The 19,601-nt window shown below is 35.6% G+C and overlaps 1 protein-coding gene across 3 annotated transcripts in view; it reads right to left on the bottom strand.

Moving 5' to 3' along the window:
• NLGN4X (neuroligin 4 X-linked) overlaps positions 1-19,601 on the bottom strand; it is a 171,013-nt gene that overhangs the window by 80,210 nt on the left and 71,202 nt on the right. For all 3 annotated transcript variants that reach the window (XM_072137859.1, XM_072137861.1, XM_072137860.1), the window contains exon 2: positions 17,325-18,069. In XM_072137859.1, the coding sequence (XP_071993960.1) occupies positions 17,325-17,796 (472 nt within the window). In that variant the 5' untranslated portion in view covers positions 17,797-18,069. The remainder of the gene's footprint in view (positions 1-17,324; positions 18,070-19,601) is intronic.

The raw sequence follows: 19,601 nt of genomic DNA, 5'->3' as shown, positions 1-19,601 counted from the left end.
CAGCTAGGGAGATTAATTAACCTCTGCGGGTCCTTCAACTTGATTTACATCAGAGAAGATGATAAATAGAAGACCGCATTAAATATCCAAGAAGGACACCATGAATATTTTGTGATTTCCTGATTTGTGTCATACTTTTTTTTGTAATATCCTGTCTGATAAACCATCTAAATGTCTATTTGGAGTCCAAAAGATTTTCTGGGATATATGCATGGATCCACACAAAGTCATTGTTATTGAGAGCTGGGAACGTCCCACCATCCTTAAAGCCCAAGAGCGTTCTTTGAGTTCTTCTAACTCTTACCACAAGTTTATTAAAAATTTTCAGTTGTGGCTCAGCCATTGACTAAACAGGTTTCTGTACTCCAGAAGTGCCAGTACAATGCTTTGTCACTGCAGCAATTTTGGTTCAATATAATTTGAATCATCCGTTCGTAGTGGAGGTGCTTTTGAGGTAGGAGTGGGAGCTGTTTTATCTCAGGGGTCAGAGTCTCTCACTAATCTTATTCATGTGGTTTTCTTCTTAAGGAAATCCTTTTCTACTGAAAGCAATCTTGATGTAAACAGCCAAGAACTTTTACCCATTAAATGGGCATTTGAGAAATGGAGACATTTCCTTGACATTTTACAAGCCCCTTCTGAAAAGTACATCCCTGCTGTGCTACCAGTGGCTAACCCTCCAGTTCCCATTGTGGTACAGAGGGAACTGGAATTTGAGGTAGAGAAAATCTTCTATTCTCAAATCTTCCAAAATTCTGTCCAATTCTGAATCATTGGAAGGGTTATGGACCTGAGGAACAGACATGGGTCTCTGGCAAAGTTCATTCTCGGGGAGGTCCCCGAAATGTTGCACTACCTGATGGTTTACTAACACACTAGCTCTTTATCCTAAGTATTCTTTGCTTACTCAGGTTGGATTGACTATTTATATTTGAGAGACTGTTGCTTGACACCTTTTGCAGATGTTATGCCTGTTGATCTAGTGATTATGTAAGTTGCTTCATGAGAAAGTAAAATAATTTTAAATGCAATATGCTTCTTTCTTTGCCTGCAGTAAAGGCTTAATACACAACTAGAGCCTGAACAGACCTAATTGGCAAGTGCAGCTGGGAAAATGGGTTTTATAACCAGAGCTGCATTTTGAGCTCAGAACTGTATGAGAGACATTACTCTGAAAAGCTAGCCTGCCTTGTGTCACAACCCATTTTGAAAACGCTGCTAAGAGACACTCACTAAAGTACAGTTTGTGATCGGATATACAGGATTTTGTTTTGAATTTTGCTCTGCTTTATTTGCCTGTAAAGCTAAATTGTTTTGTCTGGCAATAAAACAATAAAAGCCAGAAAGAAACCATACTTCGACTGTCAAGCCTGTCTGTGTCTCTGGACATTATTCTGCACTGTAAGCTGACCCCATCATATAGTACAATATAGTAAGATTGATGTGGGTAGGAGGTCACCAATGGGCCTTTCATGCGCTTAAAATAAAGAATTGGACTGATTTTGATGAGTTCTGCTAAATTCTACCTACATTAATTGTTTTGCTCTCTTTATGCTGTATGATGTCTCAGTACCGCCATTCAACAGTTTGTAGCTGCTTGTGATGAGTGGACTGGTCAGAGACCGAAACCAACCAGTAACACCTAAGAGCATCCCAAAAATGGCCCTCCAAAAATGCCCTTCACCGCTGACACCAGCACGTCAGTGGTTAAGGGCATTTTTGCAGGCCCATTTTGGGGAAAATTGTCATTCCCCAATGATGCCCTTCACTGTTGACGTGCTGATGCCAGCGTGACTGCAGCCATTTGCCAGCAGCATTTAAAGAGTTACTGCTCTTACGGCACCAATCCCTGAGCTAAACCCAGAACCAAAGCTGAATTTTTAATGAATTTTGGGGTTGGCTCCTGGAGGACCTGTATCCACAAAGTTTGGTAATGCAATGTTTGGGGCTGTTCAATATTAGTATCTGCATCTTACACCACCACGTGTTAAGATTCTTGTGTTTTGGTGTACCATAAAAGCATTGCCAAAACCTATACCCTGATGAATGCATCTGGGATGCTATGTCACCTTGATAGTATAATATAGTGACACTAGACTGGCTTACAAGTATGTATATAAAAATTGAATGACTAAGCATTTTCAAATGATACAAATTTGGAGTTTAGTCTAGGACAAACTTTAATGAACTATTTTATAATAAGCCCTTCTCAATGTATTCATCCTGGAGCTCTTAAATGCATAATTTGGTTTCAGCAAAGGACAAATTAAAACCTTAAATTGGACTACAGTAGAATGTAATATATACAAATTAAAGCTGTATATCTCAGTGGGATTGTTTTATTGTATCTTAATGTGAGGAAGCCACGCAATGTAGCCATCAAAATGAGTAATTTCTAGAAAATCTGCTGCAGTTTCTCTGTTTGCTTATACTGCAGGGATGCAAGCATTTTTAATAAATATACAGTATGCTGCTTCTGGTACTATAGGGAAAAAGTACTAGATGTTTGTTTATATCCACTTTCCTCCCCCCCCCCATTATTTTGTGAAGGAGTTATTTCTCATTTTACTGTAAGTAGTGTTTAGTGGACCTGAAGTGTAAAGTATGGGTTCATACAGAAATTTGAGGGTGTGTGTCCCCTGTACCCGACCCTGAACTTCATAGCAACGTTGCAATTTCCATTTGAAGTGCAGTTGCATCACATTCTAGCACTGACCAGCTAATGGTGAGTAACTTTGGGGAGGGTTCTCACTCCCCATTGACATCATTTGGGCCTAAAATCTTCCTCAAAATGGCAGCATGCGGCACTTTCAGCAGGTCGATGCTGATGCTTTGCTGCAGCAATTTAAATATCACTGGTGACTTTGCTGACGGCATTTAAACAGACTCGGTCACATGTGAAATATAATGTTCCATTCATCATTTACTGTAAGACTGTGGACGTTCTATAAAAAACAAGCAGGTGTCCTTAAAGCGTAAAAAACTATAGTAATTTTACCAAATTATTATATGTGATTCCCCCTTTGAAAACAAATGGAACAATGCCCTCTTTGTGCTTCTCATCCTTCTTTTCCCAATGCTATGACATTTTCTGTTCTCAAAGTGTTTGAAATAAATCTTTCTCACCAGAGGTGAAGTGGGCAGGGTCTAATGTCTGTCAGTTTATTCCCTCAAGCTGATGCCAGTTTGCTTGCCCACAGATCCCTTGATGCCCTGTGTTCTCTCTTAAAGTAATTTAGCATTAAATCCATTTAGTTTCCCACAAGTAAATCCACTGAACACAGCCCAGTGCACATACAGGATGTATATTTTGACAGCCTGGCAGCTTCCATCACATGGAGGAGCAGAGAACATGTAATAAGTGGTAGATATCATTAGTACATGAAGTATTTGCCTGTGCTGTGTGAGCATTAAGGGTTAATAGGTTATCTACACATAGCTGATACTGCCAATGACAAGATGGGGGAAGATGCAGCATGAATAGCAGAGACAGGCAGAGAAAGTTGTGTAGAAATACAGACTGGGATGGAGATGCTAGGGAACGGGGAGATCTTGTACCTCACCATTCTGTGAAGGAGACATCTGCATTCACTGTTTTGGAAACATCTAACTCTGCTACATTCTCTGTCACATAACCTCGTCTTCTGTGAGCAGGGAGTAGCAGCTACTCCACTCTCATGAAACCGACCAAGAAACAAAGTGTAAACAAGGTACAAACTCCAGGGCTTATCAGCACATGAAGGAAGTAGCCTATGCAGCAATGAGGTAATCTAAGGGGGATAGCAAAAAAACTACTAAATATAGGTAACATAGATATGAGGCAAAACTGTTTTACATTCCAAGAACTATTGATTTGTTACTCTTCATATTTTTTTTGAATTTACACAGACACAAATAAAACCATCCATTCTAATTAGATGCATAATGTGGGTCAGAATTTTTTTTTGGTTGAGAAAGGAACAGGCACTGAAGTTGGGGCTCTATTATACATTTATGGCATGTCTTTAAATATCTGAATATATAATATTAAAAAAAACTACATTTCATATAGCAATGACCCACAGCTCAAATAGCCCCCCCTCCCCCCATAGTTAATGCCCACGGTGGGGCTGGCACTAATCATGGGTGTTAACTATTTAAATGGCAGTGGCAAAGATAGCCTTGGCCGTGCACCATCACTGACCTGCAAGCAGCGCTGGCCACTGCCATTTTTGGGAGGATCATTGCTCCAAAAAGACATTATAATGCACAACGAGCATCCCCGAAATGGCACTTGCTGCCATTTAAATACCGTTAGTGACTTTTCAAGGGTCCAAACATGAATTTTATTGTGCACGCTCATCACTAATTATGTACCATGTGTACCATTCATTTCATGGTATTTAATGCAAGTTATTGAATCAATTTTTTGGAATTTCACAGATCGTATATCCTTGTATACATTAGGAAATCATTGTTTTAGTGCCTTCATTCTGCATCCCAGTGTATTTGAAAGCCTGCTGAGAGCCAAGCACATCAGGCAGTTCAGAAGAATGATTATTTCTATTCATACCTAAAGAATATTTCTTTTTATGATTCAACTCTCACAGGAGATGAGACTATCCAGAGACTGGAGTTAAGTCATTAAGAACATTGTCAGCTTCATATCTGATCAGATGTCAGTGGTTTATGGTACTGATTTGCAGAAACTGCTTAAATAAGGAAGAAAGGCAGAGGAAAAAGAAGGACACATGAATAAGTTTCTTCAATATAGTATGTTGCACTGTTTATTTTTATCATCTGTACTTTTGATTTGAAAAATGTTGTTGAGTTACGCTTTAACATTTTCTACATCTAAATGTTAATATCCTTAGTCAATTGTCATATTGACAATAATAATATAGTCTATGTCATAATTATAACAGCATATTCTCCATATATATATATATATATATAGAGGTTGCCTTCCTAATTGTGCCACGCCCTTAAGTTCTTTATTATAAAAGTGCTTGTTCATTATTTGATGAACAACTATTTAGCAATAGCTAAGTTTGCACCATTGACTCGTGTACTCTCTGCAGACCTTCCCAGTTTTCACTCTGTTGATACTGTATCAGGTGATACTTTTTCATTCCTTAGTTTTAAAACAGCAAGAATTTGTACTATTTTGACGCATATTTTGCTCCTAATTCGGAGCTGTGAAGCTGCTCCTGAAGCAACTTTATGAAAAAACAAGGCAGCATGAGATTTAGGGACAGCTTTACGAAAGATGTTGGGAAAAGAAACATTCATCCTACTATTATACTCAGAAGGATTGCTGATAAGTAGCTTTAGACCAGAAAAATACCATAACTGAGGTGGGTCACAAATGTTATGGGCATTGTTCTATTAGTTTGAAATGTATTATCAGATTTGAATTAGAGAACACTATCAGATACCTGCAAGTGATCTGTGTTAATCTGCAACATGATAATTAATTTACTTAATTATCTGACAAACACTATTTTACTGGCAGATGAACTTTCCAGTTTTCACTCACTTTGCAAAAATGTTGTGCTGTTCCAAAGTGAGTGAAACACTCTGACAGCAGGTGGTTCAGATGAAAGCCAAAGGAAGGACCCTATTAGCCATAGCAAGAGTTGATCATTTGAGTCTGTGTTTTTTACAGTATTGCATGTTTACAAAACTACACACTCATTCAAGTCCAACAAGAAAGCTCAATGCCCTCAAAGACAAATGCAAGAGAGGGCAGGATAACGCAGAGAATCTCCAACTTTGCAGCTGGAATTGCTTACTAGTTCAGCAAAGAATAGGTTAAGGATCTGTCTCATCATACAGTGTCTTATTGCTTAAGAGCATTTGGACTGGAAGCTCACTCTGCAGTGACCAAATCTCTCATTAGCAGAGCGAATCATAAGGCTAAACTCATCAAGAGAATGTTGTGTGGATAAAAAAGAAGTGGTCCACAGATCATTTTGGGACACAATGGGGAATATATATAAAAAGTGTCCTAAAGTTAGACAGTCCAGAGTTAGACTTGACAGTCTTATTCTGCACCAGATTCATATAAGTGTCCAGGGCTGGGTGATAAATCTGTCCTAGTATAAGACTGTCTAGTCATACTCTGCACTTCCTATTAGTAGAAAACTGTTGAAACCCTTTATAAATGTGGTGCAGACAGTTTTTTTTAGTTCAAACCAGAACAGAATTCTGTCGTAGACAGATTATTAAATGTATGTCATAATTTTTGTCAACAAGACCAAACCAACAGTGTGTAAAGAGGTAAGTGAAAAGTGTTGGAGGAAGTGTCATAGTGTAGGGGATTGTTTCCAGCAGCAGGAGTTGGACATCTCATATAGTTACATGACAAAATGAATACAAATGTATTTCAGAAACTTCTTCTAAATGGTTCCTTCCTTGCATTTTTGACTCAATCAGACATCATTTTTATGCAGCACAATAACCCCTGTCAGCAAAGCAAGAAAACAGGCAAAGCAGTTCCCTGAAACAATGAAATGGCCATCCCAGAGTCATATATCATATTGTTTTTATATTTCACTAAATTGAATTAATGAGAAAATTAGGTCCTTAAATAAATGTATGAAAATACAGCTAAAAATGAGAAAAAATGTTTACAAAAATTTCTGTAATATTTAAATGTATTATCCCTCCAATGCATGTTGTTCTAAAATGAATCACAACAAATATTCATGCAAAACCTGCGGTGTGGAATTCACTGGGGTTCAGAAAAATCAATTATAGAAAACTAAATACTGTAGTTTGGTAACCTTTCTTTGAATATTAATCAGGTAATTTACACATGAATATTCAGCTAAACACATTTAAATGGTACCGCTTGACTTGCTAAACTTACTAATTCAGTTCATGAAGTTATTGACATTAAAATGATTGTCCTAATCAACATGTAGGTGATGAGTCTAAGAAGTCATTCCCCATAATTAAATACTTTCTCTGAAACTATTACAAGGAAATGAGATGCAATTTCTATAGACTAATAACTTAATGACAATGGACATTTTGTACAATTTAAATTATAGTTGACGACAGTTTGGAATTAAGAAAAAGGAAAATAAATCTTCCATAAATAAAGGTAAGAAATTAAAACTCATGTTATTTCTTAAGAAGCATTCTGATAATTTATTACATGCAGCACGTGGTTAGATATTCCCTGCAGTGTTATCTCTTGTATGCTCTGATCAGGCATCATTTTCATCTCTATTTCTGCAGGAGCTGTTATCAATCCCATGATGCCTTAGCACTTCATCATCAAGTAAGCTACAAACAGTTATGTCACTAATTGTTGGAGATCTAATTACACTGCAGATGTAGAGCTGGTTAACATGACTTAAAGGGGTTGTCCACTTTATATTATATTATAATTTATATTGTTTGTGTAAAGTAAAGTTACACAATTTTCCAATTTACTTTATGCATCAATTCCTCATGGTTTGCTAGATCTCTGTCCTATAGCTGTCCTGCTATAGAAAGCTTCTATATTTATGTCCAGTGGATAGAAATCTGTCTATGGTCATGTCGTGTCATGGTCGTGTCACACAGGTGCATGAGCCGTTAGTATCACACGGCTCTGATTACTCTCTATGATTATAACGGCTTGTGCACCTGTGTGACATCACATGACCATGGATGGATTTCTATCCACAGGAAGTAAACATGGAAACTCTCTGAAGAAGGACAGCAAGAAGAGATCTAGAAAACAGTGAGGCATTGATTCAGAAAATATATTGGAAAATTGTATAACTTTTCCTTACATAAACAATATTAATTATTTTCCTAAAGTGGACAACCCCTATAAGGTATATATTAATTTATTTAGTTAAAATGGAAAAGTTTTCTGTATTATCTAACACTACAAGAAAATTATCTTGTCTAGTTAACCAGTTATGTAAGTAATGTTACCCACTACTACAGCTGTATAATGCTATTTTCATCTAAAAGAGATTATAACTATACAGTCAGAGAGGCTGCATTGTTATTCTCTACATTTGTATGGTAGGTACATTCTAATTATCATCCATGGACTGTGTGATGCAGTCTATGAAGTTACACCACCAACTGACCCTGGTGCCTGTGGTTTTGACCCCTATGCCAATAAAAATGTATGTGGTTCATTTTAGCTCACATAACCAAGAATTTAGAATATTTTGAATGAAAGGAACACCTAAAAAGATACAACTGGCTGAATTATTTGTGTTGAGGGTTTAAGGGGGTTAATGAAAGAATCAAAAAATGTAACACCTGAGGACTTCATTAACTTATTTTGCATTGGAATTCTATAGATTAATATGTTAAAGACATTTGAAAGAAGTAGAAAATAAAATTCAAGTTTACATTTGCTTCTTAAATTGTAAGCTCTTGCAAGCTGGACCCACATTGCTATTTATTTTAACTGTCCTTATTCATTTTCTGTAATGTCTTATCTGTGAAGCACTGCTGGATATGTTTTATTATTTTACTACTTCTATGCATTAAATGCCATATTACAAATTTGTTACCCCCAGATGAATGCTTTCTATCACAGAGTGCCCTACTACATAGAGTTACCCTATATAAACACACTGATTGAGGGGAATTTATCACTGCAAAGAAGCAGTGAAATAATAATTTCGATTATAATCTGACTATGCCACCTCCAGGCCATGTGGGGGTGGAGGAGCGTGGAGGGGCATGGCACCAGTGGAGACCGCAGGCCTGGGAATTCCCGCCCTGTACCTGCATACTTTTCAAAAACCTGCAAACTTTTATTCACAGTTTCTAATGCAAAACTACACCAGGTGGGTGTGTGTCGTCACACGGATACTTCAAGAGGCTTACAATTACGCCTCTTGATTTATTTGTCAGAACATGTGGGAATGTGGCTGCTATCATATTCCTGAGCTCCAGGGTGTAATAAATTACCCCCATTGTCTATATGCTACTCTGTAATACAGATTATGTCCTGTACAGATGATGTCAGTACCAAAACAGACCTTTCACCAATAAATGTCATTATTATTAAATATGTGTTAGATGGGCTGGGTCAGGCTGCTGTTCCAGTCTAGAACCACCCATGATATGGGATATCAGAACAATTGATATATTAAATATGTATTCCCAACTGGCCATTCACATTTCATTTATTTCATCTCCCATATACAAACATTTCCTTATTTGGATGTTATTAAAAAAACGTATGAAGATAATTTCCCATAAATGTCTTTGGATACGACCACAGCTGCTTGAGGGATTTTACAAAGAAACAAATTGCTTTTTTCAGATGAAATATCCGGGAGTTACTTCATGTCCCACAACCGTCCTGTGGTAATGAATGCTGAATGTAGGTGGCCCGGCGCCTAAATAGGGCATGTGGTACGACTATCTTATAGCAGATGTATGAAATTAAATGTGTATGCCCTGATGGGAATATCCCTTATATAACTGATAGTTCTACACAGAACAGAAATAAAATAAAAATAGTTTCACTCAAATTATTAGTCCATTACTTAGAGAATTACAGGATCATCATAATATATAAAATAAATTGTAACATATAGAATGACTTCAGCATATTGTATCTAGACATACATCGTCCTTCCTTTTACTTTGCCCAATGAATGGAGATATTCCACATGGATTCACTTTTATTTCCTTTGCCAGAGGTGACTCGGAAGGGCAGAGTGCACTACAGTTAGACCATTATTTAAGATGTGCAGACATTGCTAATTAATTCTTGGCATGCATACGCCTGCTCTTTAGCTAAATAACTACTTTTCAGAGCTTGATTTTCTTTCCTGTCTAGGAGAGCATAAAAGAGGTTATATTATCCAATGGAGTCATAAAATTCAGCCGCATACATGAGATATACATTGCCTGAAAGAGCTATAAAACAAATCAAGGTGATTTTGTGATCTTGAAGTAAAATTGCTTAGCCAAGTTTCTGTCATATATTACAACAAAGTTTTCTTTTTTGCTGGAGTGAGATAGTAATCAGACAACAATTCTCTTTGCTTCCTTGTTTTTCATAGGAACAAGATTCAAATGAGAAAGGTCAGGGATTAAGCATAGATTAACATTTTGCATCCTTTTCAATCTCTTACTTCCTCTGTTGATAAACACCATAAACCTTGTCCTTGACAATAATGACGTATTCACTGTGCATGGGGAATGTTAATGTTCCAGTTCTGTATAAATATATCAAGATGGATTCTTTAAAGAATAGTAAAAAGAAAGATGAAAAAAGTACTTATTCCATAAGAGAGGGCAGAATCAGTCCAAATCAAATAAGCATCTTAATAAAATACTAGCAGGGTCTAAACACCTATCCAAAAAATCACACTAAGTATTATAAAATGAGTGACATGTATTATAGTTTTTTTTTCTTTGGTGTATAATTGAGACATTTGGCGGCTCTTTTTTGCACCTTATGTATGATCATTTCTTTTTTCTTGTGATACATGTTCAGTTTTTCCTACCCTGGTAGGCGCAAATGGCTTCTTTTTGAGACTTTTTGTTGCAAATGTCTCAAATCCACATGGACACAAGCCACGTGAGAGGGTTATATACAGGAGTGGACACAAGTCACATGAGGGGGTTATATGCAGGAGTGGACAGTACTGTAAATTTTGGATTTTAGGCCATGTCCTGCATTTTTGAGCACTGTAGTCACATCCCAGGGAGATGACGACAAATGAAGCTGAGGTCACACCTGAGGTTGCATGTTGCATTGTGATTGCATTTTCAATGCACTTTGAAAGACATTATAAAAGCTGAGAAGAGGTGATTTGCCTAATTACATTACTGTTTACATTTGTATTTATTTAATGCACATGTTAATGTATTGTTAACACCCACAATAAATTGAAAAAAAACGTAAATGAAAAAATTTATGAATTTCAAAATAACAGGTTAATGTTAAAAATTTTAAACGTTTAAAGCATGTGAAATAATTTGAATTTACATGTTGAAACAAAAAAATCTTTCCTTTGCAACTGCCCTGGATATGGTGCAGATTTGTGCCTAAAAAGTCGCAAAATTAAGCAAACAAAGTGATACATGAGTAAAAAGTCATGCAGAACATCAGAAAAATAAAGATACATAAGGCACCACACAAGGTGCAGACCTAGGTGTACTTGAAAAAACGACAGCAGAAGTTGCAGTGAAAGTTGTAAAAACAACAAGAGTCACAAAAATGAGACAATTTAACTAGCAGAAATAAAGATACATGTCCCCCAAAGACACAATAAATGACAATAAGATCTCTGAAAGTTGGGTTCACAACAAAATCAAAATTTCTAAATTTGCAATTGCTAATTGAGAAGCTCAGAGCTCCATGGTTCACCATTACAGATTATCCCATTAGTCAACTAACACTTGTGCCAACACATCTGGAATGGTTCGAGCTAAAAAAAAAATTCAGTACAGTAACGTGGGGTAGATTTTGACACTAGAAAACCAGTTCCCAAAATGTACAATGCAAATAGACAATGCATAACAAACAATAGACAACTAGACAAATAAGGACCAGAAGGTCTTTTTTGCCTTTGTTTAGTTACTATGGGGGAATTTATCATAATTCGGCCCAAGAACATGAAGGAATAAAGGCTATAAGCCCATGTCATGGCGGATAAATCAAGAGGCATAGGCCCCTTGATGCATCCGTTGTGTGGCTAACCCACTGTAGTTTTGCATAAAAACCTGTAAACAAATGTTTACAGGTTTTTCAAAGGTACGCAGGCAAGGAGCAGAAATGCATCGGGCCCGACCACTCCACTGGCGGTTCCCACATGGCATGAAAGGGGTGTAGCCACAAAAATAATGACAATTTCTTGTAGTGCACAAGAAATTGCAATCATTTCAGTGCTTCTATTTCAGAAAGTGGCGAAGAAGCAGTGATAAAATTTCATTAGCATGTTACTGTATGAGGAGTATAATGATCATTAATACAAACATTAAAGCACCACATTCTAGTACAATATTTTGTGGAATCTCTATAAAATAACACAAATATAACAATCACACCTAATTTTGTTGGCCCAAAAAATACTTTTGACAGCTTTGACTTTTCTCATTTTGTTTATTGGAATTTTGTTTCTTGTAATACTGTGATTGCTGTAAACGATCTGAGATTTTGGCATCTGCAATAAATTAAAATGATCCTTCAGAAATATCTCATTAAACACTGTGTCATACTTTTCCAATTGCTTCCTATCTATCTATTTCAAATGATTTTCCTCTAGATGTTTTCTTTACATGTAAAATCTTAAATGTATTCCTTCACTTTGATTTAATTGGAATTTGCTGGCCAGCCAATGGGAAATTAAAGGAGTAATGCAGAGATCCAGTGAAAAAGAATATTTTCCTAGAGGAGAGAGTATTTTAGTAGAAGTTGAATGTGTATTTAAAGCTTATTTTTAGGTCTACTTATTTATGAAGTTCAACTTCTTTTGCTCGCAGTGGGTTTGCCTCATGCTTCAGTAACTAGTCAAGCCAGTTCTGCGTGGATGAAATACACAAGGGGTTATCTAGAACTAAGAAACGTGTTGACTATATACAAAAAAAACACTTATTACAATAAAAAAGCACTGCTGGACTAAAGAAATCTATAAAACTTCAAATAGCCAAGGCTTGATTTGGTTGTTAATAGCAATGTAATAGACTATATTTACTGAAAATTCTTATATCTTCTACAAGCATACCTGTAAATAATATGAAATACGTTACAATGGCCCCATCATTGCATATGATGCTGGCTTTTTATGAATCAGACGGCTGACATACCAGAAAACACATTTAATCATTACGTATGGTATGTAATATCTGTACAAACTCAAAAGGAACTCAAAAGGAACCTGTTACTTACTTTTAAACTAGCAGCAGCCTCAGGTAGTCTATAAGGAGTCCATTCTACCATGACCACTTTTATGTGAAATATCAACCCGTTAGCCATAAAAAAAATCTCCTCCAAATTCATGTTAAAATGAGCAGAAAACTGTCAACATACATGATTCTGATATCAGATTGAACATATGATATAAGAATCTTAGGCAGTCCCCTACTTAAGAACACTCGACTTACATACATCCCCTAGTTACAAACGGACCTCTGGATATTGGTAATTTATTGTACTTTAGCCCTAGGCTACAATGATCAGCTGTAACAGTTATCACAGGTGTCTGTAATGAAGCTTTATTGTTAATCCTGGATCTTATGACAACCCAACATTTTTAAAATCCAATTGTCACAGAGGCCAAAAAAGTTCTGGCTGGGATTACAATGATAAAATATACAGTTCCGATTTACATACAAACTCAACTTAAGAACAAACCTACAGACCCTATCTTGTATGTAACCCGGGGACTTCCTGTACTTCAAAATTGTGGGTCTGTGATCTACAGAACCAGAGAAATAGGCAGGTAAATTCAAAGTTTTGAATGCAGGATGCTGATAAAGAGTCAATTCCACCTTATTCTCTAACTTTCTGTATCTCTTGTTCTCACAAAACCAATAGCTTGAGGTGATTTGTAAGATCAGATTCTCATCTTTAATCTTGTTCCAGAACCATGGTTCTATCTGCTATAAAACCCAGGATATAGACATCTAAACTGACCCCTTCCCCCTCCTGCCTCTCAGTTTCCTTCACCTTTGCATGAGATGAGCAGGCTTAGAGGCTGGAGGGTTGGCGTCAATTCAGATGCCGATATGATTTATTGTACTTGAAAGCATGTATTAGATTAAATAAGAAAATCTCATCTGTAAATTTTATCAGTTCTGTGGTTCTGTGAGTTACAGAACCTGAGCTACACGAATACATACTATGGAATTGGATCTCTATCTGCAGCTTGTATTCTACAAGTTAACCTGACAAAATCCAGTTCTGCAGCTCAAGGACCTACATTTTCACCTGACCTTGGAGGGAATAATTTCTCATATATAGTGCAGTTGCGCTATGAAAATAACATAGCAGCATAGCACAGGCATATAAGGAGCCTGACAACAGCAGCAGGTAAGGCTCCAGAGGAAGGAGCAGGTGTAAGAGTAGTGCTGGGGGGGCATGTAACCAAGAGACTTTGATGACGTCCCACAGAGCCCTTCAGTCTCATTTACATATTTTTTAAAAAAATTGATTTTCAACAGAATTGCCCCATAAAAGTTAAACACACCGCTGGAATTGTTAAATATAGATTTATAAGAGATTGATGCAGCTTTATTTTGCCCAAATATGACTGTACATTTCCATTAAGTTAATTCCTTGGCTATTGTAATATTGCACATAAGGAATAATTTACAGAAGTTTAATAAGCTAGATTTAGTAAAATTGGTAACATTGGTGTGTGACCCAATTTATTTAAAAGTATATCATTAAATAAATTATGTTTATACCAGGTAATGATTCTACTAAAATTAGAAAAAATATTTAAAGATAAATAAGTCTATTGTGTGTTTTTGATGGTAGACATTTTCTATGCAAAGTGTTATTGGTTTCCATTACTGACATTTATAATGCCCTGTGTAAATTAGAATGGATTTTACTATGAATATTCTTGCCATTATTAAATATATATAATCCCGAAAAATTCTATTTTGTTTTGTGGAGTTCGCTCTAGGAGTCAGCTCCTTATTATCAAAGGCTTAATTACAATGCAAGATATCCCCTCAATTATAAAGTTAGATAAAGAAAACTCAAGATTTGGCAAATGTTCCCTGGCACAAAGACTAATACACACATCACAGCCCTGCCTAGAACACTCTCCATAAAAGCTATTGAGCCAACTCCAGGCCACACTTTCTCTGAACTGATGTTAACAAATGAGTTAACAAATCAAACCAGCAGCTAAGCCATGCTCATATACGGAAATAAACTAAACAATTGCCCTCCTTCATTCCAATCCATGCCCACTTGACAAGGAGGTGGTGTAAAGGAGAACCAGGAATTATGCACCAGTGCACAAGGAATTGCAACTTTTTCAGGGCTTGTACACCAGAAAATTGCTGTACAAGTTCTGTTGAATCTGCTCCGATGTTTTACAGTATAATTATAATTAGGTAATAAATATCTGCATGACATATTCATAACTAAGCCTCTGGTTTTATATGGAAGCATAAAAAGCTTTGCTTCTCTCAAATTCTATATAAAATTCAGAAAATTATTGTCATGTCATGAAGGTAGTGTAATATTTTCTAGAAGTATTGCATCTTGTGGAGAATACTTCTCTTTAAAAAATGATTGCTCTAAAAAAGTCACAAACTTGGTTGTTCTATATATTTCAGCCAAGTGTGCCAGTCGGAGCTAGACAAGCTTTTTGCACATTTTTGCAACTTTTTAAAAAAATTGCATAAAGTCAATGCTACTAACATGCATTAAAACATCTGGATACAAAGATAATGAAAGTGAGTCCTGCTTGCAAATTTCTCGTTGCTCAAAAATTGTTACTTTTTTATTATAACATACAAAGTAAAAAAAAAAAAAAGATAGATCAATCCTCCCCAGAATGCCTTACCTCTGCTTATTTTTTGGGTACAAAACATCTTCGCTTTGACATAAACAACTGGTTTCCATATGCTAAGCCATAGTGCCCAGTAAAACAGCATAGTTAAATAAGATCATGCATCACTTATCATAATTTATTTCAGTTTCAAAATATTTAGTTGAATATTTATTTGCAAAATAAAATATTAATTAAAAAAACTGGATACATAAAGATGTAGATAAAGAGTTTACATACAAGAGATCAATTTCAAAATTTGTATAAATTTGTATCCTAAAAGAACTGCAAATGTGAATTTAACTTGTTGAGTCACATTCAGACCTTTGACATGAAAAGCAAATTTCATGGTCTGTCTCCATAACAACCAAGCTTCTTCTGTCAGAGAACTGTCATGTAAGGATACGTAATGTGCTTAATCAGATTGTATGGACAACAATTGCCAGCCTTCGCTTACCCCTTGCTGTTATATTGTTCTTATCTAGAGATTGTAAACAGAAAACTGTCACTTTCCTTTACAATTATATGATGGGGCTATTGCTTGCCATTCAGATCCAATGTCATGGACAAATTTGAGGAATGCTTTCATTGTTGCTAATGGTATTGATGATCAAATCATATTAATACTATGCTAAGTATTTTTTCAAATACAATGCACTTTTTTTTCTCCTCCATTCTCACCAAATTGATAATTCTTAATTATTTTTAATGCATGCCTTTGTTGATTCAAAAGCGTGTGAGAACCAAAAAATATTCTCACACAGTTACAATTTTTAAGACTCACTCCAGCAAAAAACTTATCTTTACTGTGATGTGCAGTAGGGTTAATCTGTAGGACAAGGCATAGTAAATGTCACCCATATAAGTTTGCTACAGTAACCTATATAGAATAAACACATTTACTTGATAAAACAACATTGTATTTACTGAATAAATAAAAATTATAAAATCAGATGTTGCTAACTAACAGTTCTTAACAACAAAATACAAACAGTCATATTTAGCTCTAGTTGTAAATAGTATTGGATGCATTATATAATTTACTTATAATACAGCCTGTAAAATAAAATCAGGTATTATAAAGTATATGGAGGCCAATAAGAGTAAAAATAAAGTAAAAAAGGTAAAAAACTAAACTGTAAAGAAACCACAAAATGTGCAATCAAAATGATTCAATTGTTTCCTAAAATAAAAAGTCAACAAATCTTAATATTAACAAAAAAATATATAAAAATATACACCAAGTATTTATTTTAAGGATAAAAAAATGATTAACTTAATTTTTACTGTTTCAACTTTGTTATTGAGGAGAAATTACCCTACTACATTATTGTTGCATGTATGTATACTTCACAATGCCAAGGCCACATACCTTCATCACAGAGTCTGCTGCAGTGATTTCAGTTGTCATTGGGATCAGACCCACAGTTGATCAGTGTAAGTCTTACCACAAGGAATGATGATCACCAATGTTTATCAATTCCCCCAAAATGCTACAAAACCTAAATGTTTGATAAATATGTAAGCTTATAACATTTCCATAACTAACTACTATACCATTATTAATTACCAAACATGTAGGCGTATAAGTATAAATGCATATGATGGCTAAAGTGATCTTTTCTTTCAGTTTCTTTCAGGTTTGATGTTGAAATTTAAATTAAAATCTTAAAATGGGAAAGAATGATGAAAATATAATAAGCAATGGAACTTTTTTTTTAATTTATTTTTCCAAGTTAATGGTATAAAGAAATATTTATGTAGAAAATTATGCACCACAGGGCTCCAAGCGTTATAGAAATATATCAAATAATGACTTTCCAATATTTTGCTCATTGGACTTACCATCTTCAGTTGGCACGTAGATGTTTAAGTATAGGCAGTCTTCACTTTGAACTTGCACATAGCTGGCAACAGTATCTATATTGGCAGTAAACCATACAGGCAGCATATCATTTAGCAATGATCTTTCATCCAGGTATTGTGGGCACACAGCAGCAAACTGGGTGGTATTCCGAATATCAGTCCATGATGAAGGTGGTTCAGGCGGTTGGAATCGTCTCTCTCCAGTTGGTGGTGCAGCATAGGGCACTCCCAAGTATTGCTCTACAGGTCCCAAAGTTTCTATGGATAATGATGTTTTTGTGCCACGTATCTTACCATAGTTTGTGAGTACAATTGGATGCTGTGCTTGGCCATCAATTATTGTAAATCTTACAGCAAATGCTGTTATCCATAGTAGCAGGTTTGAGTTTACTATGACACAGACAGGAGTGAAGATCAAAGGCAACCATAGTAATCCCTTTGGTCTCGACATTGTTTACATCAACATCAGCAAAGGTGAGATCTCCCAGGCAGAGAGGACAACAACAAGAAAAAGACTTTAGCCAGGATAAAACAATTCCACTATGTGAAAGAAGCCACAGAAATTATTGCCTTATTTGCATAATTGCCATCTGTAAGATCCAGATTACTGGTTTTGTAAAGCTCATTCCATGAGGGTGAAATAATCACTATGATGCTATTCCAAATGTCGATGTCCGTTTATTTGCTTCATTCAGTCATTGTTTATTCACTTCAGCAGGCCAACCTGACAAAACAATTAAAATAACCTTTAATACAAAAGAAATTCGACAATGGTGATGACAGAATAGAGTTGGAGCATGAAATAAAACTTAAAATGCACATTAAAATGACAGCAAAGCACAAAAAATAATGTAAATCACAAATCACACCTCTAATATACATGTAATATATTTTTATTATATAATATGCTTTATTCATTATACAAATGTTAATTTCTTCAAAATTCCAATTTAACAAATCCATTTATTGAACCCTGCAGCAAAATGCCTAAAACAAAATACTTTTACTGCAGTGAATTGCTTATGAATTCATTCAAATGTGATTGGTAAAATCTTGTTGACCTGCTTTAAATTTAAAGTCGTCAGGAAGTCAACAAGAAATTGTGCCATTATGTTCTAACACATCATTGCAAAGTGTACAAAGGTAAATAGATTGCTGCAGTCATAATCAGAATACGGGCATACATGAGTTGTATAAGATATGGTATCATTTTTTTTACATCAGAGACGAAATCTCGTGTGGTCAAACACAAAGATATGCAGAGCCAACTTTAGTCATCTCATCTGGTTTTGGCTCACAATAACTGGTGCAAATAAATGAAGACAGAACTGAGTGTGAACTAGGAGTAGTGATGAGCAGAGCTGTGAAAATTTGGGAATTAGAATTTTAACATACATAACCTGTGTTTAAATGCAGCTGTTAAAGTTGGTGGCAGAACAGAAATCACTGTACAAAATTTGTACTATCAAAACAAACCCTTTAGGACTATCTTTAGATATTCCGACACAAAAAATAAACAGAGACCTACTCAAGACTCGCCTCGAGTAACAAACGAATTGCAACAAACAATGAAAAAAGAATTGGGAGAAATAGTATATAAATATCGCCTGATTTAATAAAGGAGAAAAAGCTGAAAAAATTATGACAGCTAGACTTCATGAACAATTAGTAGAGAATTTAAAAAAAAAAAATCCAGGTTGGTAAAGGTAAAGAGTTCTATGATCTCCAAAAAATTCTGGATTGCTTCAGTGATTTCTATTTCAAGCTATTTAATTTGAGAGATGATGACTCTACTGTTATTTCAACTGAAAGCAAAATTTTTGGCTACATTAAAACTCCCAAAATGAAATCAGAAATTGAGATCCTTGATGCGGATATTACTCTACATGAAGTTAAATCTGCTATGGATAAAAACAAAATTGGTAAAGCTCCGGGCCCAGATAGGTTTAAAAATAAATATTACCAAGAATATCCCCCCACTGTGCAAGTTGAAGTGAGCCATAAGTGAGCCGTATAAAAATATAGGGCATGTCCTATTTTCCACTGTATTTCCATTCCGTAAGGCCCATAGAAGTCAATGCGAACATATAAAATATGGGCTACATATGTGCTTCATACAGGTGTGTACTGTGTGCTGCCGTATATACGAACAGTATCCAGAAACAGTGGGAGGTGCATTCTGTCAGCAATCCAATAGGAATCACCCATCACTTGCCAGCCCACTGTATTTTATACGGATACGGTATAGATACGGTG

The sequence above is a fragment of the Engystomops pustulosus genome, chromosome 2, assembly GCF_040894005.1.
Source record: "Engystomops pustulosus chromosome 2, aEngPut4.maternal, whole genome shotgun sequence".
Lineage (NCBI taxonomy): Eukaryota > Metazoa > Chordata > Amphibia > Anura > Leptodactylidae > Engystomops > Engystomops pustulosus.
Note: the sequence above shows the minus strand (reverse complement) of the source record. Positions and strands in the feature narration are given on the sequence as shown.